Source organism: Quercus lobata, chromosome 4 (genome assembly GCF_001633185.2).
Source record: "Quercus lobata isolate SW786 chromosome 4, ValleyOak3.0 Primary Assembly, whole genome shotgun sequence".
Classification (NCBI taxonomy): domain Eukaryota; kingdom Viridiplantae; phylum Streptophyta; class Magnoliopsida; order Fagales; family Fagaceae; genus Quercus; species Quercus lobata.
Window position 1 is genome coordinate 69,076,803 of NC_044907.1, and position 16,575 is coordinate 69,093,377.

The following is a 16,575-nucleotide window of genomic DNA, read 5'->3' on the forward strand; positions in this document are numbered from 1 at the left end:
CTCTACACTCAATATTGCCCCACCAACGCGCATTAAACACCCACAATATTTTCGACGCTATTTTTGACACGAAGTTCAAATCTTTCTTTCCCCATTATAATTAATAAATGGTCCCTACTCTCAATGCTACCCAACTAGAAAACGTGCTTTAAAGTTTAAACACCTAGAAACTTTATAATTATCGAATTAGTTAATAAATAAATAAATAATTCAAACTATATAAAAAAAAAATAATGATTAAAAACTAAAAATGGCCAATGGCCTCTTGTAATCTTTGACCATACTAACTTTTAAAATCATGGATATTCCTATTAGAGATATTCAAGATTCAAATCTCCTAATTATATTCATTTTAATTTATATTATAAAATAAAATAAAATAATTGAAATGTTATCTTCTTTCATTGAAAGCCAATAATGAACCAGAATAAGATAGAGCCCTTCCTCAAATGTTGGAATCAAGATTTTTATTTCAAAGGGCCCAATGCCCAGCTGGAATGATGCATTAAGGAACTGATCGATGTAACATATATATACTTAATGTACAAATTAGTACTTGGGGAGGGAAAATTTCAATTTACAATCTCTCTGAAGTGGCCACTTTCAAATGCCAGAAAATATATCATAAACTTATGAAAGACAAACGTATTTTTCTCTTGTCAATTTAATTTTAGAACTCCATCTTCAATATGAAAACAACGCATGATTTGCTCCGGTATTTTTTTTTTCCCAAGTAATAAAAGAATCCCCAAATCTTTATAAATCTCAAATCTACCATACAATATCTTATAAAAAGATTAGGGAGATATATTATATGGTTGTCAATGAGAAACCACTCTAATAAGTAATTTCCTCAAAAAAAAAAAAAAAAAAAACCACTAATAAGTAATAGCAACTAATTAAAGTCACATGTATAGGAACCTAATTCAAGTCTTTTTAATTTAAAAAAGAAAAGAAAAAAAAAAAAAAAAGGAAAAGCCATAAAAGTGTCCTCGTACTAGTTCTATGAGTTACATGACGTAAGGCATGACTCCCATATATAGTCATAGTCTCATTACATGCACGCTAAGAAAAATTATTTCAATATATAATCTTGTAGCTAGGGTTTTGCATAATATAATAAAATTTTAATTATTCTTCAGTTTGATCTAATAGAGCCAGCTAATTAGAATTTGATGAGGTCTATGATTAAGAAGTAAATATTTGACCAAATCTATCAATTAATTTAATTAATACTGCCTGAAGTGGTCAAGTCTAAACCTGACCGCATAAGCGTTTATGTTATATTAATAAATAGAATCGTATATATACGTAACATGTTTTAAAATCGTTATCAATTGGAAAATCTCATTCTTCTCAACCAAAAAAAAAATAATAATAATAATAATAGAAAAGCTAGCTCATGTTAGGAGATATATATGAGGACGGCTTCTTAATAGAGAACCACAATTTTCTTAGTTGCTAAGTATCATCAATTAGTGGCCTCTATTAAATCAAATGTCCTTGTCGTTTTGCTCCAAAATTAAATGATTAATTCAGCTTTTGGTGTCGGCAATAGAATTTTATTATCATACGCGGAAAACATTTTACTTGTGAAATGAAATCCACTCGACTTAAGACCCTACCGAATAAAAGGCAAGAACCGAACGGCATGAATATGATGTTCACTCAATTAACTGCCCCCACCAACGACTAATCAAACAATTGGATAATACAGAGGGTGCTGTTCAAGTTCAATCCACTTTTTTAGGTTTATACGTGTTTGCTCCTTCAGTGGCTGAATGCACTTTTCCTTTCGGTAAAGGTTAAGGGACATGTTGGCATGTTGCCCTGCTTGAGGATTTGGTGGGGACGCAAAACACATGTATTGGGTTTGGACTTTGGAGGACTGGTTGATAAGAATATAATAATTCACAAGTCTAAATGTGCTCACAATGCCAACTAGTGTATATGTATATAAAAATCAAGAAAATAGAACATGTCCATTTCCACCGCAAACTTAATTTGGAAGGAATTTTACTATAGGTTTAGGCACACGACAACGGAGAAAAGCAAAAAAAAATAATATTTGTTAGGGAATTTTAGACCCAATTGTTAATAATGCAGCGAATTTAGTCCAAATATGCCAAAGTACAGGTCATGGGTTCACTTATGTGTAAATCATTAAAACATATAAGGCCATATCAAGTAGATATTACCAATCACACAAGATCAATCACAATGAGAGACAACGATGACGATGTGGTGACAAAATAGAAAACTCAAGGAAAACTATCCCAGGAAAAAACCACTGTGTGGAAAACTTTCTCCAAATGAGCAATCCATTATAGTAAAGAGAAAGTTATCTAATACAAAACTTTTGTTTCTAGACTTTACAATCCCAATAGATGAATACCTTACCATAGAAATCTTCTACAATTTCAAACCTAAACTCTTTTATTATATGAATGCTCCACATATGGAGTACTTGCGCTTCAAGACCAAAACCTTCAACCGACTCTAAGAATTTCTTGAAATTTTACTTTCACAATATTAACACTAAGGTGAAACAACCGGAAAAAACTTCTTTCTAAACTCCTGGGTACATAAGATGGATGCTAAGATCTTCTCTCTAAAAATTTTACACTACAAAACGCGAGGGCATTAGGCCACGTTTTAAAAAACGCGGCCCCAGACGGACTAAAGTCGCATTTTTGAAAAACGCGGCTTAATGAAAAAACAAGAGCCGCAGTTTTCAAGACCAGATCTTTAGGCCGTGTTTTAAACGAGGCTATAGGACTTGGTCTTGGGCCGCGGTTAAAAAGTGCGGCCATAGGGCTGTCAGTCCTATAGTCACAGGTTTTAGGCCACATTAGAAAGCACGGCCTAAAAAAACGCAGCTATAAGCTATAGCCACATTTTTTTGACATATAGCTGCGTTTTAAAAATGTGGCCACAAAACCTTTTTTTTTGTAGTGTTAGGGTATTAGTCTCTCGAACCTCTCTAAAAGTCTTGCATAATAAAGCCTCTATATAGACTTTCTATTAGGGTTACAAAAACCCACATGTACAACCGATTTAATGAAATACGTATTAGGTCAAATTTTGATTCTGCAATTTTCAGTCGATCAAGAAGGAATTGAAAAGTCTAGATTAAATCTCGATTGATTGACCAAGAGTCAAGATTCTAGAATCTTTCTTTTCTTCAACAAATCTTAGGTCTTCATCTTGTGCTCATAAATATACGTCATAAACTCAACAAGACTACACTTTTTTTTTTCATAGGTTTCTAACATCCAATCTATTCGACCTAGTAGAGTTGTAGAAAAAGGTAAATGGAGAACATAAGCTACTTACGCTATTACACATCTATTTTCACAACAAAGCCTTGCACTAAAAAATCTTATATAAGAGAAGTATGGATCCTACTTAGGCAAGTACAACTTTGTTTTCCACTTCCCTTGCCAACTTGGGACACTGAAAAATTGGGGCTATTATGCAAGGTCGATTTAAGCTTTAAACCAAAGATCTCCACTCACATGCCCAGGGATGGCTCTATGTTGAAGGTAGGGTGATCATAAGACGACCCTAACATGGGAAAAATAATAATTATATTTAAATTTTAAAAAATTTATGATTTGTTTACCCCTAAAAAAAATTGTGACCACTCTAAATTTTTTTAGGCCCAACAAAATTAAAATTTGGCCCTTTCAAACAAAAAGAAAAAGTTCATGAAAAGTTTTATTGAACTAAAATTTGAAAGAAATGTAGCTTTTAGTATTAATAATGAGACTATCATGCAATAATTTCAAAATATGAAAACTTGTAAAAGGAAATTGTAAAACTTTATGTATTTGTTTGTTTGTTTGTTTGTTTTTTTTTTTTTTTTTTTTTTTTTGTCAATATATGAACTTCTCTTTTCATTAGGTTTCGTATAATTTAAATTTCTAAAAGACCACATTGAAAACAATTTTTGGAGCTACTATTGCACATACCTATATTTACCCCCTTCATTTGTTGAACCAAGCACTGGCTTTAGAGGCTCACATCAATGGGTATATAATAGAAAAATGTGTAAAATTTATACATTTTAACAAAAAATATACCCACATAAGCGATTGTAAAGTGTGCAAATTTACAAAATTGTGTAAATATACATTGCTATTTTAGCTTTGCATTGTGTTATTTTCTTATTCCACCATCCCACATCAGATTTTCTCTCTCTCTCTCTTCCGCTAATACACTTGTTGACCACCACAAGTGAGAATGGTGATGATGTGTGCTCGTCGTTGTGTTAGGGAAACATGGAATCGTCGCCTAAGGTCGCTGATCAGGACTATTGGTGGATCAGGTTGCTTGGGTTTTTGTGGATCTAGTTGTGGATGGGTTGATCTGTGATGGCAGGGGAGGACGCCAATTGGACCACCAAGAGTGAGAACAGTGATTATGTAGGCTTGTTGGTGCGTGGGAGAACCCAAAATCGTCGACTGGTTTGTGGAGATTTATGCAATGGGTGGGTTGGTTATGGAGGAGAGAGATTCTTGGGTTTGGAAAGGAAGAGGAGACTTGTTGTGATCCTTGTGGAGGAGGAAAGAGAGAGCATTGGGTTTGGAAAGGAAGAAGAGACTGTTGTGAAGGAAGAGAGAGTGAACACATTGGATTTGGAAAGGAAGAAGAGACTAGTTGTGGAGGATAGAGAGGCTTTTTTAGAAAGGATGAAGAGAGTGATTTTGGAGAGACGAAGACAGAGAGATGTGGTGGTTTTTCTTTGAAAAGAAGGAGAGATGATTTTGGAAAAAAAAAATTGATAAAAAGATAGTATTTTAATAAAATGTAGTGTATCATAGATAATTTGATGTGAAATGTTTTGAAAAATGATTATTTAAAATATAAAAAAGTGAGTTCTTATGCAAAAATAGATAGAAATATTTACACAAGTCGATACGAATGCTCTTAAACCAAAGATCTACCCATGCAGTTATCTTGATCAATTGGACCACCAACCTACATATTTCTCTCCTAGTTGGTTGGCCATTACAATCGCCTCCAAAGTAGTGCCAACTAGCTCCACTCACATGCCTATATTTACCTCCTTCATTTGTCAAACCAAGTACTATGCAACCCTTAGCACCATTATTACTCTATTATTTTCAATTTGGATCTATTCCCACTCAATCCACTTTCTAGGTTTTTTACTTCTTTGCTCCTTCAGTGGCTGAATGTACTTTTCCTTTTAGCCACTTGCATAGGAGCAGAGCTTTCAATACACACAGAATTTGTTTCCCAATCTAAAGAAATGAACTTTGCATGCACATGACACACTGAATTCATTTAAAAAATGAATTCGGCTGGTGTGTTAATGAGATTTTGATTTGAAGTGAAATGTTGCAATAGGTTAGTTGGGACATTTCTTTATAAAACATTATCCTTGCATAGAGTTCATTACGCTCAAATTCAATTCCCTTCACCTTTCTCTATTTTCCTATCTCATCCTTCTCCCTCTCCACATGGCTGGCAACAATGGAAAGCATTTCATCATCAATATCTTAAATACAGTAATTGCATTAAATATGATAGCAACTTCCCCTGAAAATTTTGCCTGACACTGAAATTTGGTTTAGACTTTCAGGCCAGATTTCTCAACCGAACAATCAATGCATCATTAATAATTCGGTTCTCTCCAATCACAATCGACATCGTAATGATTTATCGTATCATCAACTCATTAAATGATGGCGTTGATAGTTCACTTGAGAAATCTATTAAAAGCTGGTTAGGCCAGGCCCAAATGAGCATTGAGGTTTTCCCTTCTAACCCAACTCCTCAACTGGTCAATGGCCCGCCAGGCCCATGGGCTGAGTGTAAGACAGTAATTAATCCAAGCAAATTACTATTTACTACAGAAAAAACTCCAATGTGTTTCCAAAGCGAAGTCCAAACTGTGTTTTAAGGTCCTTTGGATACAATTTATTTTTGTTGAAACTGAAAATTGAAAACACTATAATAAAATAATTTTTTAATGTGTAAATAGTACCGTAAGACTTATTTTTAATATTTTTTTTTCTGATAAATAGTGCACATATAGTACATGAACAGTGCACATACAGTACATAAATAGTATATTGTCTCCTAAATGCTGTTGTGCGTGAATAAAATAAAAAAGAAGAAGGTTGGAATGCAAACCTGAAACGCAGGAGTAAACGTGAATCCAAACAAATACTTATTATTTTTCACTGTAAGCTACTAATAAAGCTTGGATTTTACTAAAGTGAGGCCTAAGTAACATAATAATATACCATTTTTGAAAAAAATTTTATTGAGAATGGAAAAAATTTTAACAATTTTTTTAATTTTCGATAAAATTTTTTCAAAAATAGAACCTATAATCAACGGAGCCAAAAACTTACCCATTAAGTCACCTACTGTAGTGATAACGACCAATGAAGAGTCAATCATTTCACAGCTCCCACGCCACCACTCTCCAAACCCAAAAGAAAGAAAGAAAGAAAGATCCCAATCCAAAAAAAAAATCTTTGATCCGACAACATCAACATGAGCCAAGAAGAGAAAAACAAAGGAGTCCCAGTTCCAGCTGAACACCACCACATCCAGCATCAACAAAATGACCCTCCTCCTCAGTATGGCACCTTCCAAGGTGTTGCCAACTATCCTCCACCGCTTCCACCGCAGCATCAGCATCAGCATGAGCCTGTGATTGGCTTGCCTCAGCCTGCTCCTCCTCCCGGCGCCACCTACCCCTCAGCTCCTCCTCCTCCTCCTCCTCAGTACTATGCTCAGGGCTATCAAGCCGTTCCAGGTACTTCTACTTCTTTCTGTTCTTTTTGAATTATTGGGTTTTTCTTGTTTTGGATTTTGATCCATTTGTGTAAGTTGAGAATGTTATTTTATTGAAGAAAAGCTTGTGAAAACTAGATGTTTGGTTTTGATCACTAGTTGCCCAATACTGGGTTTCAGTTTAGCTCAATTGATAAGAGTTGGATTTTGACCATTCTTTTTCTTTCTTGAATTATTGGGCTTTTCTTGTTTTAGATTTTGACCCATTATTGAAAGAAAGCATTTTTGTTGTGTAATTCGGTTGTTGTTGGTGGTGCTGTTGAGATCAATGAAAATGATGTGAAAATTAGATGTTTTGATTTGATCACTGGTTGCCCAAAACTGGGCTCTAGTTAGCTCAATTGATAAAGGTTCTTGTAGTCAAATAAGGACCTGGGTTCGGACCCTCTACACCAAAAACCAATTGATGTATTGGCCTGGGGAGATCAGACAATATAGGTTTGAAATGTTGTCCTATCTATATACTGTTTGCCCAAAACATTGATTTTTGGGTTTTATAGGTTGTTTAATTTATGCTGAATATATACATTGACACATATCCAAGTGTTAGGTTTTAATTTATGCTGCCAAGAGTAATTTTTGGGGTTATATAGGTTGCTTAATTTAGATGAGGTGGAAGAGGTTTATAGTGCAAGTTCATGGCCAAAATTTAAGTTTTACGAGTGGGTAGTTATTTTCATTTTGAACTTGCTAACATTGCTTTAAGTATCAATGTTGGTCTTATTAAATGAAAAGAAATACTAAAACTCAAATTTGAAATAAAATTAAAGAGCCAAGAGCCTTGTAGCTCAAGTGGTTGGCATCTCCTGGTGTTTCCAAGATATCTAGGGTTCAAATCCCTCCTCCCTTATTGTAGCTATCAAGTTATCAAAACAAAGAAAAAAAATTAAAGAAACCTATGGTTTTTAATTATTAATAATAACCAATATGGAACATAGAAACTCATAATCACATAGGTTTATAAGAAACAAATTTCCTTTAGTGTGATCAATATGATTAAAATTTGCTTATGGGAAGGTTCCATACATATGTTTTGAGATAGATTTGAGTTTTATTTTTTTTGTAAGGGGAGGTTTTGGGCATTGAGAGATCTCTTATGGGCATGAGTGAGCCTTGTATATTGGTTAATAGTAATTTCCTTTGCTTAGGACTACTATCATGCGCACACTTCAAACTGATATCCTTTGTGATTATCTACTTGAAACATGTAAAAAGGCATTGACAGTGACCTTGTAAGAGTAAGGTGGAGGGTGAGATTGTGGGTTCAAGGCCTATTGGGTGCCTGTGAACTTGCCATAAAAAATGAGCAATAAAGTGTTGGCTTTGCATGAGCTATCTTCAACCTGAGATAATGGAACTAGGCTGTCTTGGGTTTAATAATCACTCATTCAATTCCCCTAAATGGTTTGGTTTATAATTCATGGTCGAGCTAAAGTATAGCAATGATATGAATAAAAAAAAAAACTAATTTATGGCAATATTTAAACCAAAGCTATTATGGACTGATAAGTTTTGTGATTTTTAAATTGAAATGTAGCTTTGCAGCACAAAATCTATTAATGATAGAATTTCATTAGTTAATTAGTTAGTTTTTAAAATATTTTTTTTGGCTATTGAAGTCACTAAAGTAACCACCAAAACTAGTAAATATGAAAGTGATTGTGAACTGTTCATATAATGATGTAATCAACTTTAAATGTTCTGGTCTTCTGGTTTCTGTATGATTCCACAGGGAATCTATTCTGGGAAGTTTGTAAGTGAGTTGGATAGTCAAGTTGTCAGTGCTAAACTCACTGGATCTGACTAATAAAAGAAATTGTGAGTGAGTTGGTTGAAATTTTCCTGTGAGGGATTGCAAGATTTCAAATTCCAGTGGTCATATCTGAAGTAAACTATTTCCAATAATGTCTATTCATACATTCCATATAATTTCTGGATACAAATTTTTGGTAGGGTTTTTTTTTTTTTTTTTTTTTTTTTTTTTCTTCCCCATTACCATTAGTCTTCACCGAAACACATTGGCATTTGAATTTATTTACTAAAAAAATTTGGATGTCATTAATTTTGCCAGGTTATGCAATTGCTGAGGGAAGACCAGTGGCAGTGAGAGAGCGTCGCCTTCCTTGCTGTGGAATCGGTGTTGGCTGGTGCCTGTAAGTTGTCATCGTTATTTCCTTATAATCAGATTTTTTAAGACTCACAGAAGTATAAATTCAACACATATGTTCAAAAAGAATTGAGGATGAGTTTTTTAGTTATATCCTTGAATGTGGAGGTTACTGTCAATTTGCGATTTCAGGAGTCAATTCTTCACATATAATTGATTTTTAATTTTGTACTGGGAAGTTTGATTAATACCTGATAAAATTTTATTAAAAAAATATTAATGTTCAGAATATTATACTATTGAGCTTAAGATGCATAATTAAAAATAAATAAATAAATAAAAGGAAAAAGAAAAATAAGCAGGTATGAACATCAGAAAATCAAGATTGATTCTTAATATTTATACAGCATTGTGGTTTTTGTAATATGGAAAGCTGTTAACCTTCTGTCAACATCTTGAGGCACACAATTGTGCAAATTCTATTTTCCTGGCTTTCAGTAGCATGGAGGAGAGGACTTGATATGTGCAAAAATTCAAAGAAGAAGAAGACATTAAAATGGGGCCCAAATCAGATTCGCTTCCTCACTTTTAAGTCTAGTCTTGTGGTGTAATCCACTTGCTACGTTGAGTTTATGTCAGAGATATAATTTAGGTTTCCTTGTAGGGTGCTAGTCTTGCTTTTTTTATTTATTTATTTTCGTAGATGTCTCCCTTAGGTTTTTACGCTCATTGTTATTTAGAAAATACTCATAAAACTTCTTTTTTAATATATATAAAAAAAATAGGTAAATAATTTCATTGGGGTTCAAGTGAGAGCCCAATGGCAATGACATTTTTTGTAGTGTCTCATATTTGTGATTCGAAAAAAAAAACAAAGGTAAATAATTTCATTAAAAAGTAAAAAAAAAAAAAAAAAAAAATCATTAATAACTAGATTAGCTCCTTTCTAGTTTTACTTTGCCTAGGTACCCAGGCAATGATAATACTGAAATTTGGAATTTCATTAGCTTGGTTTTTATGCTGGAAGTTGGGTACCCATGGTATTTTCGTTTATAACTTTGCATATGTCAACTTACGTACGTTTCAATCACTTAAGGCGTTGCTCTGTAGATGGACATCTTATCTAATTAGTTATTTTTATATATTATTATTTAGTATTTCTTTGAAGATACTTTTTCTACAACTTTGGTTTTTTTCATATATTTCACTGTAATAAGTGCTTTCATATTTTTTAAAATAAATTAGAAAATTGAGGCATCCACCCTAGTTGATTTGCTTTAGCCTCCATTTGCTGTATGTTATTTGTTTTCGGTGCAATCGTTCTGATCAGAAAACCTGAGTGTATGCAGAACATTAGAAGTAATGGTTTAAACATTCATGTGTAAATATGGAAATTATTTAAGAATGTTATGGTGAAGCTCTTCCAGTTTTATGACTTTCCTGGCTGTGGAATAGAAAATGCTTCTTGGCCTTCTGGTTGTTGTGTTCATTCATAGACACTTAAGATCCTTTAGCATCTGTCTTGGGCTTGGTGCCACATTGTTTGAAGCAAAATTCTGCCTTATTCATTTCCTGTCTTCCTTTGTTAAAAAGAACTTTTATGTGGAAACAAATAATCCTCTCTCTCTCTCCCCACTTTATTTGGGCAGTAAAATGTTGACATGGCTTGCTTCCAGTTAACTAGTACTCATAGTTCAAGAGAAAGGTTCATGATCCGGATAAATCTGATTGACAGTGAGAATCTACTAGATTAGGCTATCTGGTTCGGTGGCCTAAATCAAAGTTAAGAGTAGGTGGACGCTTGGGTGCCTGAAAATTTATGTCCAAATTTCTTGAATCACTCACTCTCAGTCAGCCTGGGACTGATGCATACATACCCTCAATAACAAATTTTTTTCTTGATAAGTACTTGCCCTCAATAACATGGTTTGGGTTTTTGAATTTTGTTGGCTGGGAGTATGTTTTTTCCCCATCTCTGCTTAAATTTCTGGAATCATGGATTTGCCTTTTGGTTTTGGTTATGTATGCTATTGTTATGATGGGAACCATTAAGGATGTTGTGTCTTCAGTATTTATCATATATCTCTGTTCTCTCTATTGTTTGAGATAGAATATTATGGGTTGTTAATACTGAGGAAATGTTGCTCTTTTGAAGGTTTATTATTGGTTTCTTCCTTGCTGCCATCCCCTGGTATGTTGGGGCACTTATTCTACTCTGTTCCAGAATTGATTACAGAGAGAAACCAGGACTTATTGCTTGCACAGTTGCTGTGAGTAACATCTCTCTCTCTCTCTTGAAGATATGCTCCACTTATTTTTCTACTAACATATTCTTTTACCAACAAGCTTCATGGATTTCACCAATCACAAACAATCACCTTCCACTCTCTCACAACTTGCTCTTTTTTTAACTGTTTATCTCTCTCTCTCTCTCTCTCACTCTATATATATATATATATATATATAAAATGATAATCTATTGTTAGATATTTATTCTTGTTAGCAACAGCTAGTATACTTTACATTTATACTTGAGCCCATGCCCATGTTTAAATTCAGATTCAGCTTGAGTCCTAATCAAGACAGATTTTCCTTTGATGTTTTTTAGTTGAAAATGCTAACTTCTGAATACAAAATATCATTATTAAAATTGTTAATGGGATTGTATCTAACTAAAATATGAATTTGAGCTAGTTATAGTGAGAGATTAGAAATCATATTTGAATTTGAACCATAAAAACCTTTTCTTTTCTTTTTTTTGGTAGGAAAATTTGAACCATAACTGTATTCAAGCTGAAAGTCAAATCTTTATTTGGTCTGATCAGGTCAGACTAGAATACTGTTCTGATCTGTTAACAGCCCTCATTGCCATATTAGGTCTGGTCAGGCCAGATTTTGCTTCTGTCCAACTAGATGAATAAACACTACCAGAAGGCCCTACCCTTGCACTTCTGATATATTGAGTAAGATGAGACCAATGGCCATATACTACTCTTTGACCAATACACCATATTATAAATTTGAAACCGCAAATTTGATCCGTTGGGGAATAGCTTTTCTAGCTTTTTGCTGAAATTGTTTTACCATAAGTGTGCTAAAGTATACTTGTACTTTGAAAAAGTGAGAAAAAGTGAGATTTTAAAAAACTGTACATAAAAGCTAAAAGCTAAAAGCTAAATGTTGAGCTTATAAGCTGATGCCAAATAGATTGACCGGTGTATTACAACTCATATCATGAATGAAAACCCAGAATCCAGATCTAAAAAATTTGGGTGTATTACAGCTCAATTCATGGAGGGCAAGGGTTTTAGAATATTGAAAATGAGAGAGAATTTACAAAGGAAAAATAAAAACTTCAATGGTACAACTGTACGTGGAAATCATGAATGTGGTTAAATTAGGGATGGATGATGTTCTCCCTGTGTATGAGAACATCCTCAATCCTATTTCATCTTCACCCTTTTTGTACCCTATAAATTCGATTTTGTAAACAGTAATCTCAATTTGTGGTTTTTTATTGTTCAATTAGATTTCAGAAGAGCAAGGTTAGAGCTTTTCCTTACATTTTGCCCTGTCTAACACTTCTTTAATACTGCTCCATCTACAGGCAATTATTGGTACCATTGTTATAATTCTTGGTGCGACAAAGGGAGCTGATGATTGGTGATCTTCCAAGAGTTATGTATGGAGCAAATCGAAGTATATGCTTGCTGCACTTCCCTGAAAATTTATTTTGAGCCTGGCATGGATAGAAGATTTAGTTTGAAAATTGTGAAAATAAAAAATTGATAGCTCCCTCAATGTTTTACATTATGAGCCCAGAGGTGTCTTAACTTAGTTGCAAGGCATAGGCATCATGAGTTGAAAACCATGGGTTCAATCTTATGGTCAGAAACAAAACAGGAAAAATGGTTAATGTTATGTATTTGTAGTGTTTTGACCATGATCAGCTGCGCTTTAAATTTTTACAATATATTTATTTCTGTTTGTGGCATTTTTGAGAAAGAAGTGTTCAACTATAGACCTGAAATTCTAGAAACTTGAATGTATCTACTATATTTTGTTATGCGTTCTGCCATATTGTAAGAGAATGAATGTTGAACTTGAATTTTCAACTTGATTATGGTGGGTACGATGCAGAGTCTAGCTATTGAGGCCTTGAGTTGGATGATAGCTATTGTGTTTTTGACAAGTTACAGTGCATTAAACAGAGGTTTTTAAGTTGTCGCATAGAGAAAATAGCTACCTTTTTCCTGCTATAATTCAGCAACAATTGATGAAAAAGAAGATAAAAATGCTCTCTCTGCTAAGCGTCCTTAAGCACTTTTATCTATTTTCCCTTTCTTTTCTTTTCTTTTTTTCATTTTCTGATAAACCCAGGAAATCCCGAATGCACAAAATAGACTCGTTGTGGAGCTGATAGCAGCACTCTTTGCTACTAGTTTGTCAGCACAATTAATAGTTTCTCTACACACATGGAAAATGTTTATAGAAAGATCTACTAATTGCCATTTTAGTAACCATGTGGGCTTCAATGTTCTTTCTCCATCATGCACAACCTCTAGCCAGATCAGATAATCCTTGTTTGAGTGCACAGGTCACTGATGTTATTCAAGGATTGATATCTCCACTTTGATCTGTTCAAAGTGTTGATTTCTCTCCACTTTAACAGATTGATTGCATGGCTCAAGCTCATGCCAGACTAGCTCATTGCGTGATATGAACCCATTTTAGTAGCCATTTGATTAAGCATAGAAGCTTGGATATGTGCTCTATTCATTTTAGTGGGGTGAGTGCTAAATATAGGAAACCTATGTAAGCCACTTTCTATTGTCAACCTCATGAAAGGCTAGTACTAGTATGCAAAAGTACCATTTGAGCATTGTCATCAATCCCGTTAATCAAAATTGGGTGGCTTTTATACAGCCAGCCAAACAATTTACTTCTGTTTTTTTCTTCCCCCTGAATCACCTAAAAAATATAAAAGCTGATGAGAATCGGCCCAAACTATCTCCCTCATAAAAGCCCAAGACAAAGGAGGGGCGTGAAGAGCAGGCTAAGGGTGCGTTTGAATCGACTTCAAACGATTTTCGGAAATCAATTTCCGGAAAATGGAGCGTTTGGCTATGACGGAAAATATTATTTTCCGGAAATCCTTTTCCTGTTGACCGAAATTTGAAGCCTTGACCACGGAAATTAGAATCTGCCTTCATTTTCACTTCATTTCATTTCCGGAAAGAGAGAGAGAGAGAGAGAGAGAGAGAGAGAGAGAGAGAGAGAGAAGAGAGAGCCCAGATCAGAGAGAGAGAGGGACGATCGCGCCGACGAGTGGCGCGGTGGACGATCGCGATCGTCGATCGAGCGACGCGATCGACGAGCGCGCTCGTCTCTCGTCGATCGACGAGCGCGATCGACGAGCGCGTTCATCGATCGCGATCGTCGATTGACGATCGCGATCGTTCGTCGATCGACGATTGCGATGGACGAGCGTTTCGCCGAATTTGATGTATTTTTGGTAAACTGATTAAACGAACCAAACACCAAAATTAATTTTCCGTAAAATGAATTTTGTGACAGCCAAACACATGAAAACGTTTTCCTTTCCGAAAAATAGCATTTCCGGAAAATAGCATATTTTCTGGAAATGATTTTACGCGAACCAAACACAGCCTAAATTGTGATTAGCAAGTAGCAACACACAAAATTTTGATCTTATATATTAAAACTAGGGAAATATGGTAATTGAGTGATCATAGATCAATGCAAATTATCTCATATATTCAATACTTTTAAAAAGTCATATTATATTGTATTGTATTATTTGCATTATTATATTATTATGCTTTGTTACTTTAGAGATATGACCTAATTTATTGATTTTATTTTGTTATTTTTTATGTTAATTTAGCTTGTTTCTTCCGGAAAGTAAATTAGTAGCTATGGTTGATCTGGCCATTTGAATATTTTAGTACGTTTTAACACTTTTGCTTCAGGAAGATCACTTTCACTATCATGATGCTCTTTCATAAAATTATAAAACCACAATTATTCCTATATTTAGAAACACTAAAAAAAAAAAAAAAAAAAAAAAAAAAGAAGAAGAAGAAGAAGAAGAAGAAGAAGGAATCTATGATTTATAAAAAATCTTACGAAATCTTTAGATTCTTTTCTAATAACCAATAATATAAAAAACAACGTCAAGATAAAGATACTTTAAAGAAGTAAACTTCTTTTTCTTTGCGTAGAATCTACTCAATTAAACTTTTTAACATTAAGTATGTTTTGTTTGTTTAAAGATTTTCAATGTCCTTTCCTTGAAAAAATAAAAAATAAAAAATGTCCAATGTCCATTAAGAGTCAACTGTTTCAGTTTCTAATCAAATGATATGTAAAATTTGCAACAAAGGTTACTAGAGGGGCCAGAACTTGCATTTTCAGTGCTTCACCAATGCGTCCATTATCTTCCATGGAAGCTATGGCAAAGAACAAAGAAAGTAGTTTGTGTATGTCCCGAGAAGACAGGCGTGCACCACGATCCATCGAGGGTGCTTGGAGACCTCACCGGAATAGAGAACCACTGCAGCCAAAAGCACAGTGCATGCAGAAGAAATGGAAGTGCCAGAAATGTTCTAAGAAATATGGGCTGCAGTAGTAGTAAAATTTGTGGGATTGTAGAGTACAAATGTGATTGTGGAACACTCTTCTCCAATTGCTACTTTCCAATATATTTTTGTTTTGTTGAGAATTTAGTACTTTTAACTACGTAGATGCTTTCATGGGTTGAAAAGGATCCTAATTTCAAATACATTAAACCATATTCTATAGGGTATTATAGGAACATCCTTCAACCTGTTGGTAAAGTCCAACAACATCTCAATGGGTTCGTTGTGATCCAAATTGCCATGCAATAGGCACCCAAACTTTAAAGGAAGTTAAATACATGATAGAATTACAGAGAGATAAATTGTTTGTTAAAAAGTTGATAAAAATAATTAAATTATTATTTATGTGAAAATTACTGCAATTTGTTACAATCATTTAGAAATTAAATAGGATATCCAATTTTATTATATAGTATATAATATGATTATGAAAAGAAAAATAGATTTGTAATTTATAAGTCTATCTAATAAAAATAATTTATATAATAAAATTATGAAAAAAAATAATTGCAAAATCTAACATGCATATTGAAAAGGAGAAAAAATTGAAATTCAGCTCAACTATGTACTCTAATTGTAAAATTTCTCTACCAAAACTCAAGAACTTGCTTACTAACAAAATTTTGATTACACGTTTTTTTTTTTTTTTTTGAGAAAGAAATTTTGATTACACGTGAATTAAGAGATTAATCCTTATTTTTCAATGGGGTTATTTTTTATTTTAGAAAACTTACTCAATTTTAAAACAATCTATGTTTTTAAAAACAAAAAATTGGGACCCACTAAAATGTTTTTATTTGGCTGATTGCTTTCGGAAAATAGTTTACACAAAACTTTCTCTAATTTTCATTATGGAAATCTGTTTTTTGACCTCTCTCTCTCTCTATTGAGACCACCAACCATTGTGACACCACAACCATCACGAGACACCAATACACAACACTACAAGACCATAACCACCCTGAGACATTG

At 33.8% G+C, this 16,575-nt stretch overlaps 1 protein-coding gene across 1 annotated transcript; it reads left to right on the forward strand.

The window, feature by feature from the left end:
* The first annotated feature begins 6,427 nt into the window (after positions 1–6,427).
* LOC115986327 (60S ribosomal protein L18a-like protein) lies at positions 6,428–13,049 on the forward strand. Its single transcript, XM_031109193.1, has 4 exons — positions 6,428–6,796; positions 8,906–8,987; positions 11,097–11,211; positions 12,549–13,049. Exons 1-4 carry the CDS (start codon positions 6,532–6,534, stop codon positions 12,606–12,608), a joined length of 522 nt encoding a protein of 173 aa, XP_030965053.1. The 5' UTR covers positions 6,428–6,531; the 3' UTR covers positions 12,609–13,049.
* The last annotated feature ends 3,526 nt before the right edge of the window (positions 13,050–16,575 follow it).

Bases quoted from the DNA above. Each gene is read 5' to 3' on its own strand.
- LOC115986327 (XM_031109193.1), top strand. From the start codon at position 6,532: ATGAGCCAAGAAGAGAAAAACAAAGGAGTCCCAGTTCCAGCTGAACAC. The intron at 6,797-8,905 runs GTACTTCTACTT...TAATTTTGCCAG, and splicing joins GGGCTATCAAGCCGTTCCAG to GTTATGCAATTGCTGAGGGA. The intron at 11,212-12,548 runs GTGAGTAACATC...CTCCATCTACAG, and splicing joins TTATTGCTTGCACAGTTGCT to GCAATTATTGGTACCATTGT.